This window comes from Procambarus clarkii, chromosome 61 (assembly GCF_040958095.1).
Source record: "Procambarus clarkii isolate CNS0578487 chromosome 61, FALCON_Pclarkii_2.0, whole genome shotgun sequence".
NCBI classification, from domain to species: Eukaryota; Metazoa; Arthropoda; class Malacostraca; order Decapoda; family Cambaridae; genus Procambarus; species Procambarus clarkii.
Window position 1 is genome coordinate 22,007,134 of NC_091210.1, and position 16,632 is coordinate 22,023,765.

At 40.6% G+C, this 16,632-nt stretch overlaps 1 protein-coding gene across 1 annotated transcript in view; it reads left to right on the forward strand.

The window, feature by feature from the left end:
* The first annotated feature begins 1,954 nt into the window (after positions 1-1,954).
* The window catches only part of LOC138354040 (uncharacterized), a 129,583-nt gene continuing 114,905 nt past the window's right edge, over positions 1,955-16,632 (forward strand). Inside the window, exon 1 of the mRNA XM_069307755.1 lies at positions 1,955-2,451. Within this exon, the coding sequence (XP_069163856.1) occupies positions 2,373-2,451 (79 nt within the window). The 5' untranslated portion in view covers positions 1,955-2,372. The remainder of the gene's footprint in view (positions 2,452-16,632) is intronic.

Below are 16,632 nucleotides of genomic sequence, written 5' to 3' on the forward strand. Positions count from 1 at the left end.
GGTCGAAATGCCTGAGCTTGTGTTTTTCTTTTCCCCCCTTTTCTGTTTTAAGGGTGGTTGGCTTTCTGTACATTTGTTATGGATTTGTTTTTGTTATTGTTCTTATGTCATTTTTATGTAATTTATTTGTTGTGTATTTTATGCAGTTTCTTTGCTTGTGTCTCTTTGTGTGTGTTTTATTTTCCTGTTTGCTATTTGCGCGATTGTTTTGTTTCTTTCCTGGCTCCTGCGTGGGCCTCTTCCATTGCTCTGTACCAAATTTATTATTTATGCCTTTTTTATGGTGTGTGGCGCCGCCTTTTGCGTGTTATTGTGCTCCTCTGTATTTGTTTTTATGTTCATGTTTTGTTGATGTTCTTTTTGCTTTTTATATGATGTATTTTGTCTATTTTCTGTGCCATGTGGTTTTGTGTTATTTTTTTCTGTTATCTCCTTGTTATGTGATTTGTACTTTGGCTTTTTATATCAATAAAAAAAACTGTTTAATAATTGTAAACAAAGCCGCCAAAGACTGAGAAAAGATGTACAGGTTCGTAATTGTTTGCATAACTTTTTCGTGAATCTAGCCCCAGATCATTTGATGTTCCCAATTGTCTGATGGGAACATCAGATCATTTGATCATCAGACGAAGGAGTGGGGAATGTTTGGAAGGACGAGGGGACGGGAGTGGGGGATGGTGGGGGAGGACAAGAAGACAGGGGCGGGGGTAATGGTGGTGGAGGACGAGGGGACAGGGGATGGTGGGGATTAAGGGAAATGGAGAATGGTGGGGAGGGCAAGGGGACATGGGAGTGGGAGTTAGTGGGAAGGACGAGGGGACGGTGGAGTGGGGAATGGTTAGGAGAACGAGGGCATGCTGGGGTGGGGGATGAGGAGGAGCAAAAAGGGATGAGGGAGTGAGGAATGGTTGGGAGGACGAGGGGACGGGGGAGGGGGGAGGAATGGTGGGGAGGACTGGGAGACAGGGGAAGCTTGCTGTGGCTCAGTAACATACATGCGTTGCTGAGCCACAGCAACGCGTGGCCGGGTACAGCTAGTTTAAAATAAATGTTGCATTTTTTTTTCCAAAACAGTAAGTTAAGTGTCTTCTGGTAGGTTAGGAAGGCAGAAAACTCTCCTAAAGTTTCAAAACGTCATGAAAAACGTTAATTGAATGTTTCCTTTCCTAACCTTACCGAGTAAGCCACACGAATCAAACAGAAAATGGACAATACGTCATTTTTGTGAGCCGATTTCATTTAAAATTACGTCCATTTTGGGCCATAGAGCACATACGAGCGAAAAGCACGTTATTTTTAAGAGGACGGGTTGCCTGCAATAGCAAATGTTCACTCAATAAATCTTCCACTTTTAGTATCAAGACAATTGAGATAAGATATATGAGGCAGCTCCTATTTCTATTCACCCAAACTCATTCATATATATGTCTAACCTACACTGAACTTATACAAAAATCACGAATTTCCTCAGACAGAGATAGATAGGGAGAGAGGGAGAGAAAGAGAGATAGAGAGGGAGAGAAATTGAGAGAGGAAGAGAAGGAGAAAAGGAGAGTAAGAGAAGGAGAAAAGGAGAGGAAGAGAAGGAGAAAAAGAGAGGAAGAGAAGGAGAAAAAGAGAGGAAGAGAAGGAGAAAAAGAGAGGAAGAGAAGGAGAAAAAGAGAGGAAGAGAAGGAGAAAAAGAGAGGAAGAGAAGGAGAAAAAGAGAGGAAGAGAAGGAGAAAAGGAGAGGAAGAGAAGGAGAAAAAGAGAGGAAGAGAAGGAGAAAAAGAGCGGAAGGGAGAGAGGGAGAGAGAGAGAGAGAGAAAAACTCTAGTTGGCTACAGTGTAGCAAGTGCCTACAAAGGTCTCGCTCTGGCATTCATTGTTTATGTTTACAGATCAATGATGTGCTCCTCAGGCGGTGCCTCACAGGCACACAAGCGTGCAGTCTGTGGGAGACGTCAGTAAGGCCACTGTCCAGTACTCAGTAACTCCTCAGTACACATAGCTTCCCTTGCAGCGATCATCATCTCTTCAAGACACCTTTCCAAAACATTTTCCAATATTTAACTTTCTTTATATTCCTTTAATTGTAACCTCTTGAATGTTCTTACAATGTGTTACTAAACTGTTCCTGACTGTTGGATAAACTGCTGCTGTTCCCACAGATCATAGTTCTAACGTTTTACTGTAAAGACTTTCCTGTCTTAACGATTAACAGTACCCAGCATCACCAGTCACTACGATCAGAAGTACTCACTGTCACCAGTCTCTTCGATCCCAAGAACTCACGATCACCAGTCCTCACGGTCTTCAACTCTTCGGAATCCTCGGAGCAAGAAGTTCTCTCAAATTCAAGTCTTACAGGTTGTAGGAAGTGATCATTCGGCATGACCTCGTTGGCTCTCTCCCTGATGCTTCTCACCACCCAGGTCATCTTTGGGTTTCAGGTCACCTGGAAATTATCAGGTGAGTCCCTCCTTCAGGTACATTTGTAAAGTGAGCCGTAAACCTTGTGAATGTAAGTTGCTCACCTTGAGAAGGTTAGATGTTCAGCTTGGGAACATATGTTGTTCAACTTGAGAAGTTGATGAGTACTTGTAGGGGACATAAGAACATAAGAAAAATATAATTTCTTTGAAGGTATTTATCCACGTCATTTTTAATCTAAACTTTTCAAACATATTTATTGTTTTGTCTTACCTTGCGGTTACCATGCATTGGTTCTGGTCCCTGCAACCTGGTCTCTGAACTGATTGATGATCTGGTCAACGAGGCTGTTGGACGTTTACTGCTTTCAGCCTGACGTATGAATCACAACCTACTTGATCACGTACCCTTTGGATATTTTTTTTATTTTTTATGATTTTCATTTATATATACTGTACAAGAGATCTTACTTTCTTGTACAGCCATTAGTACGCATCTCGTTTCGGCAAGTCCTTAATCCTAATTTTCACACACACACACACACACACACACACATACACACACTCTTACATATCACACATGTGTGATATGTAAGACCAATCCTGGAGTATGCGGCCCCAGCATGGAGCCCGTACCTTGTCAAGCACAAGACGAAGCTGGAAAAAGTTCAAAGGTATGATAAACCTTCAAAGGATAAACTATTCAACACTGGTGGTACGCGAACAAGGGGACACAGGTGGAAACTGAGTACCCACATGAGCCACAGGGACATTAGAAGGAACTTTTTCAGTGTCAGAGTAGTTAACGGATGGAATGCATTAGGCAGTGATGTGGTGGAGGCTGACTCCATACACAGTTTCAAATGTAGATATGATAGAGCCCAATTGGCTCAGGAATCTGTACACCTGTTGATTGACAGTTGAGAGGCGGGACCAAAGAGCCAGAGCTCAACCCCCGCAAACACAACTAGGTGAGTACAACTAGGTGAGTACACACACACACACACACACACACACACACACACACACACACACACACACACACACACACACACACACACACACACATCACCAGGAAGCAGCCCGTAGTAGCTATCCAACTCCCAGGTACCTATTTATTGCTAGGTGAACAGAATGCGTCAGGGTGAAAAAAACTCCACCGAGGATCAAACCTGGACCCCAAGGACTACGAATAACAAGCGCTGTCCACTCAGCCATCAGGCCCCCAGTATTGAGTTTCTGGGGAGAATGGGGATGTCCCTTATCTTGTTACCTTACCCCTAATTGTTCACCTTTCTAGAGAATGTAATTGAAACTTTGTCACTCTTTCCTCATCTGACATGTTTCTAATTTGCGTGATTAACTTCATCATCCTACGCTGGACTCGTTCTAGTAAATTTATGTCCCTTTTATGGAATGGCAACCTAAACAAAAACCTTATCTAAATGGGGCCTAACATGAGCAAGATATAGCTGAAGAAAAACACCAGGTGTCTTATTACTAACGCTTCGATAAATAAATCCCAGTGGTGTATTTACCTTATTACGAAGATTTATGCAATTATTTTTTGGTTTTGAATTCTTACTAATCATAATTTCCAGATCCCATTCGCAATCCGACTTTAAAATCTCAACAGCGTGTAGCTCGTATCTAGTAACTTTATTATCATTATCAAGCTCCAGTCAGGTGCAGTCAGTCACAGTGAGAGGGTGAGTTAGCTGGAGCTCCAATTGTGTTGATAATACAAATGGAAGGTGTAGTGAGTGAACTGCTGCTAGTGATGGAGCTATGTGGAGCTCTGAAAACACAGTTGGATTTCCTGCGGGAGGAGCTACGACACATGCAGGAGCTAAGACAGATGGAAACAACGTCAGGAGGAAGCAAAGTTGAAGAGCATCAGTAGAGGGTCTTCATCTTAGAATATCGTAGGCGACAAGGGACTTAAAAAGACTCTGACGAGGCCGCCTACAGATGTCATAAAGACTTCCAACTCATTCACAGTGCTGGGAGACGAGTGCTGTATGGAGACTGTAGTTCGCTCGAAAGGTATGGCAACGAAGGGAGCGCAGGTCCCTCAAGGTTCTCAAAAAGTAAGGCACTACCTAAGCGAATTTTGGTTGTGGGAGTTTCCCAGGTGAGGTATTTGATTAGAGCTTTTTTGTCAAAGATAGGGGGAACAGGTTAAGGGTTTGCTATCCTGGAGCAGGAATTGGTGATATAGTAAACAACATGAATAGCTGGAAATGGGAACAAACCCATTATCTGTATCAGTGCCGTTGGAAATGATGAATGACGAGTTAGGAGTGAGGCACTGATACTGAGGTTTAAAACAGCCATAGACTTAATTAGGAGCAAGGGAGGAATCCCAGGCATATGTGGCATTCTTCCCAGAAAGGGAGTTAGAAATGAATGTTTGTCGAGGGCACTTGATGTCAATTGCCGACTGGACAAATATTGTAACTCAAATGCAATATCTTTCATTGATAACTGGGAACACTTTTATGGAAGGCATGACAAGTATGCTCGGGATGGGGTGCATTTATCCAAGTCTGGAGTTGTTGCTGTTGCCAACTCGATATTTAATAGATAGTGGTATGGGAAATGATATGGAGAAAGGAGGCAATAAAAGTATGTGTTGGGGGGGGGGGGGGGTTAAAATAAAAGGCAAAATGAACAAGAAAAGAGAAGGGCCTCAAAATAGCTTTACACTTAAGGTATATTACATAACAGTATGAGTCTAAGAAACAAAATAAACTTTTTAAATGCTCTTATTAGCAAATAAACAATAGATAATATTGCACTTACCGAAACATGGATGAATATAGAAAACAAATAACTATTAGCTGATGTCAAATAAACGGATTTAAACTATTTCACACAGATACAAATATTAAACGAGGAGAGAGAGTAGCCATATATATATGCTAGGCTATGAAATTTGAAATGTAGTCTCAAAAAGGGAATAAAAACTGAGCCACACACAGAAACTATTTGGCTATAATTAAACGAAAAAGTTCAAAATCTTATGATAGGAGTTAGATACATGCCCCAGAAATTTAGACTGAAATTAAAGCATCAATCGGATGAAATATCTAGATCATCTAATTCAAACGGATTTGTGTCATGGGGTGTCTTATTTTAGTGGAATAAACTGGATTAACCGAACTGGGAATAATGAAGCAGAATATGTTCTTGAATTAATTGACAATGACATTCTTAAGCAACACATTAAGTGACCTACATAGGAAAATAATGCTTTAGACTTAGTATTAACTAACAGGGAAGCACAAATGAATGACATCAAATTAGGGAGGGAGCTAGGGAACAGTGATCACAAAGAAATCAGATTTAGTATAGAATGGAATTGATTTGTAGGGGAAAATTATGTTAGAATGCCAATTTTCGAAAAACTGATTTAAATAGCATTAGGATTTTTTTGGGGTAAAATAGATTTAAAAGCATGGAGGGTGGAACCTCCTTGGAGCGAGACGTAAACCCAGCGATGGGTGATGTAAAAAGGGATTTCGATGTAGATTCAAAATATAACTTATTTAAAAATATTCTAAGCAAAGTACAGGAACGTATTATACCATACAAACTGAATAGATCGAATACTAATGATCTGAAATGGATAACAAAGGATATGAAGAAACTTATAGGTAGAAAGAGAGCATGGTACGAAGGGATAAAGAATGGGTAAGTCATTTTAGAACAGGAATTCGTCCAACTGGTGAGAAATGTAAAAAAGAGATAGGGAAGGCAAAAAGAAACTATGAAGTTTGCATAGCAGAGCAAGCAAAGACAAATCTTAAGGTTTGTTTTCAGCTATATCAAACAAAAATTTGGGAAAGGATAGGTCCATTAAAAACTGGGACAGGTCAGATAAATGATAACGACGAAGAGATGAGTGCTATTTTTAATAAATGTTTTATCTCTAGTAAATACAAAGAGGAACTTAACTCTATGCCTTCAGCCGAACAAGTCTATGTGAGTGGGGAAAAGTACAGGTTGACTAGTTTAGCAGTTACTAAGGAGTATGTTATTAAATAAACAGTTAAACTCAAGTCAAACAAATTCTCAGGGCCAGACGAAGTGTTTGCCAGGGTGCTCAAGGAATGCAAAGAGAAGCTTTGCAAGCCTTTGTCTACCATATTTAAAAAATCATTATAGTCAGGCAGAGTGCTAGAGTCGTGGACGGTTGCTAATAAGGTTTCAATTTTCAAGAAAGGAGATAATGTTCAAGAAAGCGTCAAATTAGCAGTCAATTAGCTTAATGTTTATTGTGGGAAAGTTACTTGAATCGAGAACTGCAAATACTATTCGTCTTCATCTTGAAAAACATAAATTAATAAATGATTCACAACATGGGTTCACGAATGGCAGTTCATTTTTAACAAATTTGCTATCATTTTATTTCAGCATAATTGAGGCAGTTGATAGTGGTAAGGTTTGTGATGTTGTGTACCTTGACTTTAGCAAGGCTTTTGATACAGTGCCACATGAAAGACTGATTAAAATGATAGAGGCATTGCGTATTGGGGGTGCTATATAAATTAAGTTGGATTAGGGCATGGCTATACCAAATGAAACCAAGAGTTAGTATCAATGGGGTTAAGTCAGAATGGGAAAATGTTGTAAGTGGAGTGCCTCAAGGTTCTGTCCTGGGACCTCTGTTATTCATAAAATACATAAATGATATAGATTTAGGTTTGAGCAGCAATATTTGCAAATTTGCTAATAATACAAAAATCGAGATGGAAATAAATACGGGAAAGACTCACTATCACTTCAAGATGATCAAAATAGGGTTTTGAAATAGTCAAACGATTGGCAGATGCAGTTTAATGCTGATATATATAAGGCTTTGAAGCTAGGTAATGATAATAGGGTTACAAGATAAAAGCAAGATGGTGTTGAAATTGCGAAGTCGGATTGCGAAAGGGATCTGGGAGTTATGATTAGTAAGAATTTAAAAAAAAAATCAATGCTTAAATGTTCGGAAAAAGGCAAATAAGACACTGGGATTTATTAATCGAAGCATTACTAACAACACCTAGTGTTTTTTCTAAGCTATATCTTGCTCTTGCTCTTGTTAGGCCCCTCCTGTTAATGTGGGAGAATAATGAATCTATGCTTTATGCACTACCTTGCTTAAACTTGCAAGTTTGAAGTTAAATAGCTTTAGACAAAAACCCCGGCCAGGAGAATCGAAACGTAGCCAGCACAGATGTGACACAACACCTGTCATAGCTGTCACCCCTTTAACCCTCTACACCACTCATACCTTTAATAGAGATAGGAGTTTTAGGGTATTTAACCCCTCAAATATCACAACCTCCCAAGGACACTCGAGCAAGTGAGAGGTCTCTCACATTTTTCATCAAGCTCCTGTTAATAAGGGAGAACACTGTGTCTATGCTTTATGCACTAAGTTGCTTAAACTCACAAGTTTGAAGTAAAACAACTTTAGACAACAACCTCCACCAGGAAACTCGAACCTTAGCCAGCACAAATGCTTCACAACACCTGGCATAGCTATTTCGCCTTTAACCCACTACACCACTAAGACCCTTAAAAGAGGTGGGAATTTTTGGGTATTTATTCCTCCCCCCCCCCCCCAAATATCCCCACCTCCCAAGGGAAAAGAGCAAGTGAACGGTCGCTCACGTTTTTTATCAAGCTCCTGTTAATATGGGAGAACACAGTGTCTATGCTTTATGCACTAACTTCCTTAAACTCACAAGTTTGAAATTAAACAACTTTAGACAACAACCCCCAAATATCACAAGGGGACTCGAACTGTAGCCAGCACAGATGCTTCAAAACACCTGGCATAGCTAGTATGCCTTTTACCTACTACACTACTCAGACCCTTAAAAGAGATGGGAATTTTGGGGTACTAAACCCCCCAAATATCAAAACCTTCCAGGGGCAAAACAGCAAATTAGAAGTCACTCACGTTTTTCATCAAGCTCCTGTTAATATGGGAGAACACCGTGTCTATGCTTTATGCACTAACTTGCTTAAACTCGCAAGTTTGAAGTTAAACAACTTTGGACAACAACCTCTACTGGGAGACTCGAACCCTAGCCAGCACAGATGCTTCGCAACACCTGACATAGCTGGTTCACCTTTTACCCTCTACACCACTCAGACCCTTAAAAGAGATAGGAATTTTGTGGTACTTAATCCCCCAAATATTCCCACCTCCCTAGGGCCCTAGGGCAAGTGAGAGGTCACTCACGTTTTTCATTAAGATCCTGTTAATATGGGGGAAAAGCGTGTCTATGCTTTATGCACTAACATGCTTAATCTCGCAAGTTAGAAGTTAAACAACTTTAGTCAACAACCCTACCAAGAGACTCGAACCCTAGTCAGCACAGTTGCTTCAGAACAACTGGCATAGCAGTTTCACCTTTAACCCAATTCACCACTCAGACCCCTAAAAGATATGGGAATTTCGGGGTATTTCCCCCTCCCCAAATATCCCCACCTCCCAAGGGCACTGGAGCAAGTGAGAGGTTACTCACATTTTTCATCAAGCTCCTGTTAATATGGGAGAACACCGTGTCTATGCTTTTTGCACTAACTTGCTTAAACTCACAAGTTTGAGGTTAAAAAACTTTAGACAACAACCCCCTACCAGGAGACTCGAACCCCAGCCAGCACAGATGCTTCACAACACCTGGCATAGCTGGTACTCCTTTAACCCACTACACCACTCAGACCCTTAAAAGCGATGGTAATTTCTGGGTATTTAACCCCCCCCCCCAAATATCCCCCACCTCCCAAGGGCACTAGAGTAAGTCAGAAGTCACTCAAGTTTTTCATCAAGCTCCTGTTAATATGGGAGAACACAGTGTCTATGCTTTATGCACTTTCTTGCTTAAACTCGTAAGTTTGAAGTTAAAACACTTTAGACAATAACCCCCACAAGGTGTCTCGAACCCTAGCAAGCACAGATGCTTCACAACAACTGGCATAGGTGGTATGTGATTAACCCACTACACCACTCAGACCCTTAATAGAGATGGGAATTTGGGGGTATTTAAAAAAAAAAACATCCACACCTCCCAAGGGCACTAGAGGAAGTGAGAGGTCACTCACGTTTTTCATTAAGCTCCTGTTAATATGGGGGAACAGCGTGTCTATGCTTTATGCACTAACTTGCTTAATCTCGCAAGTTAGAAGTTAAACAACTTTAGTCAAGATCCCTACCAAGAGACTCGAACCCTAGTCAGCACAGTTGCTTCACAACACCTAGCATAGCTGGCACAACTTTAAGCCACTACACCACTCAGACCCTTAAAAGAGATGGAAATTTTGGGGTATTTAACACCCCCCCCCCCCCCCCACTGCCACCAACATACTTATCTCCCAAGGGCATTAGATCAAGTGAGAGGTCACTCATGTTTTTCATTAAGCTCCTGTTAATATGGGAGAACACCGTGTCTATACTTTATGCACTAACATGCTTAAACTCGCAAGTTGGAAATTAAAACACTTTAGACAACAACCCCCACCAAGCGAATCGAACCCTAGCAAGCACAGATGCTTCACAACAACTGGCATAGGTGGTATGTAATTAACCCACTACACCAATCAGACCCTTAAAAGAGATGGGAATTTTGGGGTATTTAAACTTCCCAAATATCCCCCACCTCCCAAGGGGCACTAGAGCAAGTCAGAAGTCACTCAAGTTTTTTATCAAGCTCCTGTTAATATGGGAGAACACTGCGTCTATGCTTTATGCACTAAAAACCATGCATAAACAACTAACAAGTTTGAAGTTAAACAATTTTATACAACAACCCCCAGCAGGAGACTGGAACCCTAGCCAGCACAGATGTTTCACAAAAACTGGCATAGTTGGTATGCCTTTAACCCACTACACCACTCAGACCCTTAAAAGAGATGGAATTTCTGGGTATTTATTCCCCCAAAATATTCCCACCTCCTAAGGGCACTAGAGCAAGTGAGAGGTTACTCACATTTTTCATCAAGCTCCTGTTAATATGGGAGAACACCGTGTCTATGTTTTATGCACTAACTTGCCTAAACTTGCAAGTTTGAAGTTGCCTTACCTACCTTGAGGAGATTCCGGGCCTCAGCGACCCTGCAGCTTGGTCGTTGACCAGGCCTCCTCATTGCAGGACTGGTCAACAAGACTGTTGGATACAGCTGTTTGCAGCCTAACGTATGAGTCACAGCCTGGTTGATCAGGTATCCTTTGGAGATGTTTGTCAAGTTGTCTCCTGAACTCTGTGAGCGTTCGGCCAGTTATGCCCCTTATGTGCAGTGGAAGCATTTTGAACAGTCTTGGGCCTCTAATGTTGATAGAGTTCTCTCAGAGTACCTGTTGCGCCTTTGCTCTTCAACGGGGGTATTCTGCACATCCTGCCACCTGGCCTTCTGGTCGCATATGCTATTACTTCTGTGTGCAAGTTTGGGAACAGCCCCTCTACTATTTTCCCTTAAACAACTTTCCAAATTAAATAACTTTAGACAACAACCCCCACCAGGAGACTCGAACCCTAGCCAGCTCAGATGCTTCACAATAACTGGCATAGCTGGTATGACTTTAACCCTCTACACAACTATGACCCCTGAAAAGATATGGGAATTTCGGGGTATTTAACCCTCACCAAATATCCCCACCTCCCAAGGGTTCCAATATTCCTATTAATAATATCTCTTAGGATACTTTCCTCCGTTTTATGAACTGTCGAAAAGAAGTTCCTGTAAAACAGTCGAATAGGAGGTACAGGGGCTGTGTTAGCTATATATATATATATATATATATATATATATATATATATATATATATATATATATATATATATATATATATATATATATATATATATATATATATATATATATATATATATATATATATATATATATATATATATATATATAAATATATATATATATATATATATATATATATATATATATATATATATATATATATATATATATATATATATATTTATATATATATCCCTAAAAAAATCCCTAAAGCAGCCCGCCCCCATGCAGCAGCCAAATTATCTGCCCTCCTGAGAAAGGTCAACGACTCTCCTGGAACGACCCAAGCATGGCACAACCTCCTACAGTTTGGCAACATATGTCTAGCCACCCCTGCACGGAGAGACAAAACCTTAGCTGCCTCAGTCATCAAAGCTATAAATGATTTTCCCAGGGAGGACAACCAGGTGCGCCTTCCCACTCGCGCGAGAAACACCCACGGCAGGAAGAGCAACAGTGGCATATCCGAGACATCAAAATTCGGAACATCAGTCACCAAGAAAATAGAAGAAGGAAACACTATTGGCGCAATACGAGTCATCACCAGTGAGGACTCAATTGCCGACAGAGATGCCACAACAGCTCTAACCCTAAGGGAGAAACACCCACCCAGGGCTCCGCGTGAGGACGACATTGTACAAGTGGGGGCCTACCGGAGCAGAACCTCTCTAGGTGTCTGAATCTGTGGTTCATAAAGGACCCTTGTCCTTCCCAACAGGATCAGCAGGTGGGTTCACAGGACTAAAACCCAACCACATGAAGCAAATGCTCAACCCTGCACTGGGTGACATTGCAAAGAACCTCTTGGTGGAACTAACCAGATTCACCAACACATGTCTAGCTGGCAACATACCAGAGACCATAAGACCTATCGTTTTTGGAGCATCTCTGTGCTCTGAAGAAAAAGGATGGAGGGATCAGGCCAATAGCTGTGGGCAATTCTCTCCGGCGTCTCGTCGCAAAGGCAGCTGCAAGAACAGTTAGTGATGCAGCGGCCAACATACTGAAGCCAAAACAGCTCGGGTTCGGCATTCCACAAGGGTGTGAGGCGGCAGCCCATGCAGCCCGAGCCTTCATCGCCAACAGACGAAAAGGCCCTTATCAAGCTAGATTTCAAAAATGCCTTCAATTTGGTGCGGAGGGATGCTGTACTCCGTGCAGTTCGTAATCATTTCCCTCTCCTCTTCCCTTTTGTACATTCATGCTACAGTATGGATCTAAAGCTACTTTTTGGCGAACATGAAATTGACTCGCGAGAAGGCGTCCAACAGGGTGACCCCTTGCTCCTCTCCTTTTCTGCTTAGTCATCAAACAAGTCACAGAGGTCCTGTCCAGTGAGCTTAACATCTGCTTCTTGGATGATGTTACCCTAGCTGGTTCCCAAGACTCCCTCCCGGAGGACATCAGAAAAATCCAGGAGCAAGGTGCAGTTTTAGGCTTTACCCTGAACCCCTCTAAATGTGAAATAATATGTTCCAACCAGGGCATCGTAGAGAGAATAGAGGGTCTTCTGCCAAATATCCATAAAATTAAACCGGAAGACAGCACTCTCCTAGGAGCTCCCCTGGGGTTGAAAGCCATCAATGAGGTCCTTGATATGAAAATCGCCTACCTTAAGAGGATAGATGGGAGGATTGAGGATATTGATGCTCATGATGCACTCTACCTCATCACCAGATGTCTGTCCCTCCCCAGGTTAACCTATTTTCTGAGGTGTTCACCATCTTACAGTAGCCAAAAACTAGCTGAGTATGACCGGTTACTGAAATCAATGCTAGAAAAAGCCCTTAAACTCTCTCTTAATGACCTACAGTGGAAACATGCCTCTTTTCCCGTAAGACTTGGAGGCCTCGGAGTTCGAACAGCAACGCAAATCGCTGTTCCAGCTTTCCTGTCCTCTTCATCGGCATCCGACGACCTTGTGAACGAAATTCTACCTGCCCACTTACATCAGCTGGCAGGTGTACATGATCCCAATTTTACACGCTGTGCCACAGAGTGGGCCTCTTGAGCAGGCCCATCACCTCAACCACCATCCCCGAAAACTCACAAGCAATCGAGCTGGGATGGCCCCATTGTACCAAGTTGCTGCAGAGTGCCTGGGTGCTGCAACAACACAACACGACATTGCTCGCCTCACAGCAGTAGCAGCCCCACATGCAGAGGATTTCCTGTTAGCAACCCCAATGTCGGCAACTGGCACGCGTCTCACACCACACGCCCTCCGAATTGCTGTGGCCCTCCGCCTTGCTGCCCCAATCCACACCAGATATAGGTGTATTTGTGGCGAGGTGGTGGCCGACAGGTACGGCCACCATGGCCTACTCTGCCAAAGCACAGGGGGATAGCACTCGAGGCACAGTGATGTTAACGACATCATCAAGAAGAGCCTCACCACAGCTGGATGCCCAGCTGAAAGAGAGCTCTGTTACTTAACACCTCGTAACTCTGATGCTCTTATTGTTCGCCCAGATGGTATCACAGTGAACCCCTTGAAGAACGGCAAGCAGTTGGTGTGGAACTACACGTGCGTATCAACCCTGGCTAACACCTACATTAACCTCAGTGTTGCACAACCAGGTGGCGCTGCCACCCACAGGGAAGCAGCCAAATCCCGTAAGTACAGAGAACTGGATCACCACTTCAATTTTGTCCCCATTGCTTCTTAGACACTCGGTGCCTGGGGTAAAAGTGCTACCAGTTTTTTTAAGGAACTGGGTTCTAAGCTCATTGAAACCACAAGGGACCCTAGAGCTGACAGTTTTCTTTTCCAGCGCCTCAGCGTGGCGATACAGAGGGGAAATGCGCACTGCATTCAGGGATCCTGCTCGCCATCTGATGAGCTGGAGGAACTCGACAACTTATGATAACCATCTTTGTACCCTATTTGTAACACCTTTTTTGTAACAAAGTTCAAATAAAACAAATATATATGTGTACATACACAAGAATGGGGGTGGTAGGAGAAGATAATATATATATGTCGTACCTAGTAGCCAGAATGCACTTCTCAGCCTACTATGCAAGGCCTGATTTGCCTAATAAGCCAAGTTTTCCTGAATTAATATACTTTCTCAATTTTTTTTCTTATGAAATGATAAAGCTACCCATTTCATTATGTATGAGATCAATTTTTTTTTATTTTAGTTAAAATTAACGTAGATATATGACCGAACCTAACCAACCCTACCTAACCTAACCTAACCTATCTTTATAGGTTAGGTTAGGTTAGGTAGCCGAAAAAGTTAGGTTAGGTTAGGTTAGGTAGGTTAGGTAGTCGAAAAATAAATAATTCATAAAAACTTGGCTTATTAGGCAAATCGGGCCTTGCATAGTAGGCTGAAAAGTGCGTTCTGGCTACTAGGTACGACATATATATATATATATATATATATATATATATATATATATATATATATATATGTCGTACCTAGTAGCCAGAACTCACTTCTCAGCCTACTATTCAAGGCCCGATTTGCCTGATAAGCCAAGTTTTCCTGAATTAATATATTTACTATAATTTTTTTCTTATGAAATGATAAAGCAACCCTTTTCTCTATGTATGAGGTCAATTTTTTTTTATTGGAGTTAAAATTAACGTAGATATATGACCGAACCTAACCAACCCTACCTAACCTAACCTAACCTATATTTATAGGTAAGGTTAGGTTAGGTAGCCAAAAAAAGCTAGGTTAGGTTAGGTTAGGTAGGTTAGGTAGACGAAAAAACATTAATTCATGAAAACTTGGCTTATTAGGCAAATCGGGCCTTGAATAGTAGGCTGAGAAGTGCGTTCTGGCTATTAGGTACGACATATATATATATATATATATATATATATATATATATATATATATATATATATATATATATATTTATATATATATATATATATATATATATATATATATATATATATATATATATATATATATATATATATATATATGTCGTACCTAGTAGCCAGAACGCACTTCTCAGCCTACTATGCAAGGCCCGATTTGCCTAATAAGCCAAGTTTTCATGAATTATTTGTTTTTCGACAACCTAACCTACCTAACCTAACCTAACCTACCTTTTTCGGCTACCTAACCTAACCTAACCTATAAAGATAGGTTAGGTTAGGTTAGGTAGGGTTGGTTAGGTTCGGTCTTATATCTACGTTAATTTTAACTCCAATAAAATAAAATTAACATCATACATAATGAAATGGGTAGCTTTATCATTTCATAAGAAAAAAATTAGAGAAAATATATTAATTCAGGAAAACTTGGCTTATTAGGCAAATCGGGCCTTGCATAGTAGGCTGAGAAGTGCGTTCTGGCTACTAGGTACGACATATATATATATATATATATATATATATATATATATATATCGTACCAAGTAGCCAGAACGCACTTCTCAGCCTACTATGCAAGGCCCGATTTGCCTAATAAGCCAAGTTTTCATGAATTAATTGTTTTTCGACTACCTAACCTACCTAACCTAACCTAACCTAACTTTTTAGGCTACCTAACCTAACCTATCCTATAAAGATAGGTTAGGTTAGGTTAGGTAGGGTTGGTTAGGTTCGGTCATATATCTACATTAGTTTTAACTCCAATAAAAAAAAAATGACCTCATATATAATGAAATGGGTAGCTTTATCATTTCATAAGAAAAAAAATTGAGAAAATATATTAATTCATGAAAAAGTGGCTTATTAGGCAAATCGGGCCTTGCATAGTAGGCCGAGAAGTGCATTTTGGCTACTAGGTACGACATATATATATATACATATATATATTTATGTCGTACCTAGTAGCCAGAACGCACTTCTCAGCCTACTATGCAAGGCCCGATTTGCCTAATAAGCCAAGTTTTCATGAATTAATTGATTTTCGACTACCTAACCTACCTAACCTAACCTAACCCAACTTTTTTGGCTACCTTACCTAACCTAATCTATAAAGATAGGTTAGGTTAGGTAGGGTTGGTTAGGTTAGGTAGGGTTGGTTAGTAGTTAGGTTGGTTAGGTCATATATCTAAGTTAATTTTAACTCCAATAAAAAAAAATTTCCCTCATACATAATGAAATGGGTAGCTTTATCATTTCATAAGAAAAAAATTAGAGAAAATATAATAATTCAGGAAAACTTGGCTTATTAGGCAACTTGGGCCTTGCATATTAGGCTGATAAGTACGTTCTGGCTACTAGGTACGACATATATATATATATATATATATATATATATATATATATATATATATATATATATATATATATATATATATATATATATATATATATATATATATTATTAAATATGACCGAAAAAGTAAGATTAATAATTCTAACACGAATTTTCTCAATCTTTCGTACATTACGCTTCACTGTTGGAGGTAAATAAAAAATCACTTCTCC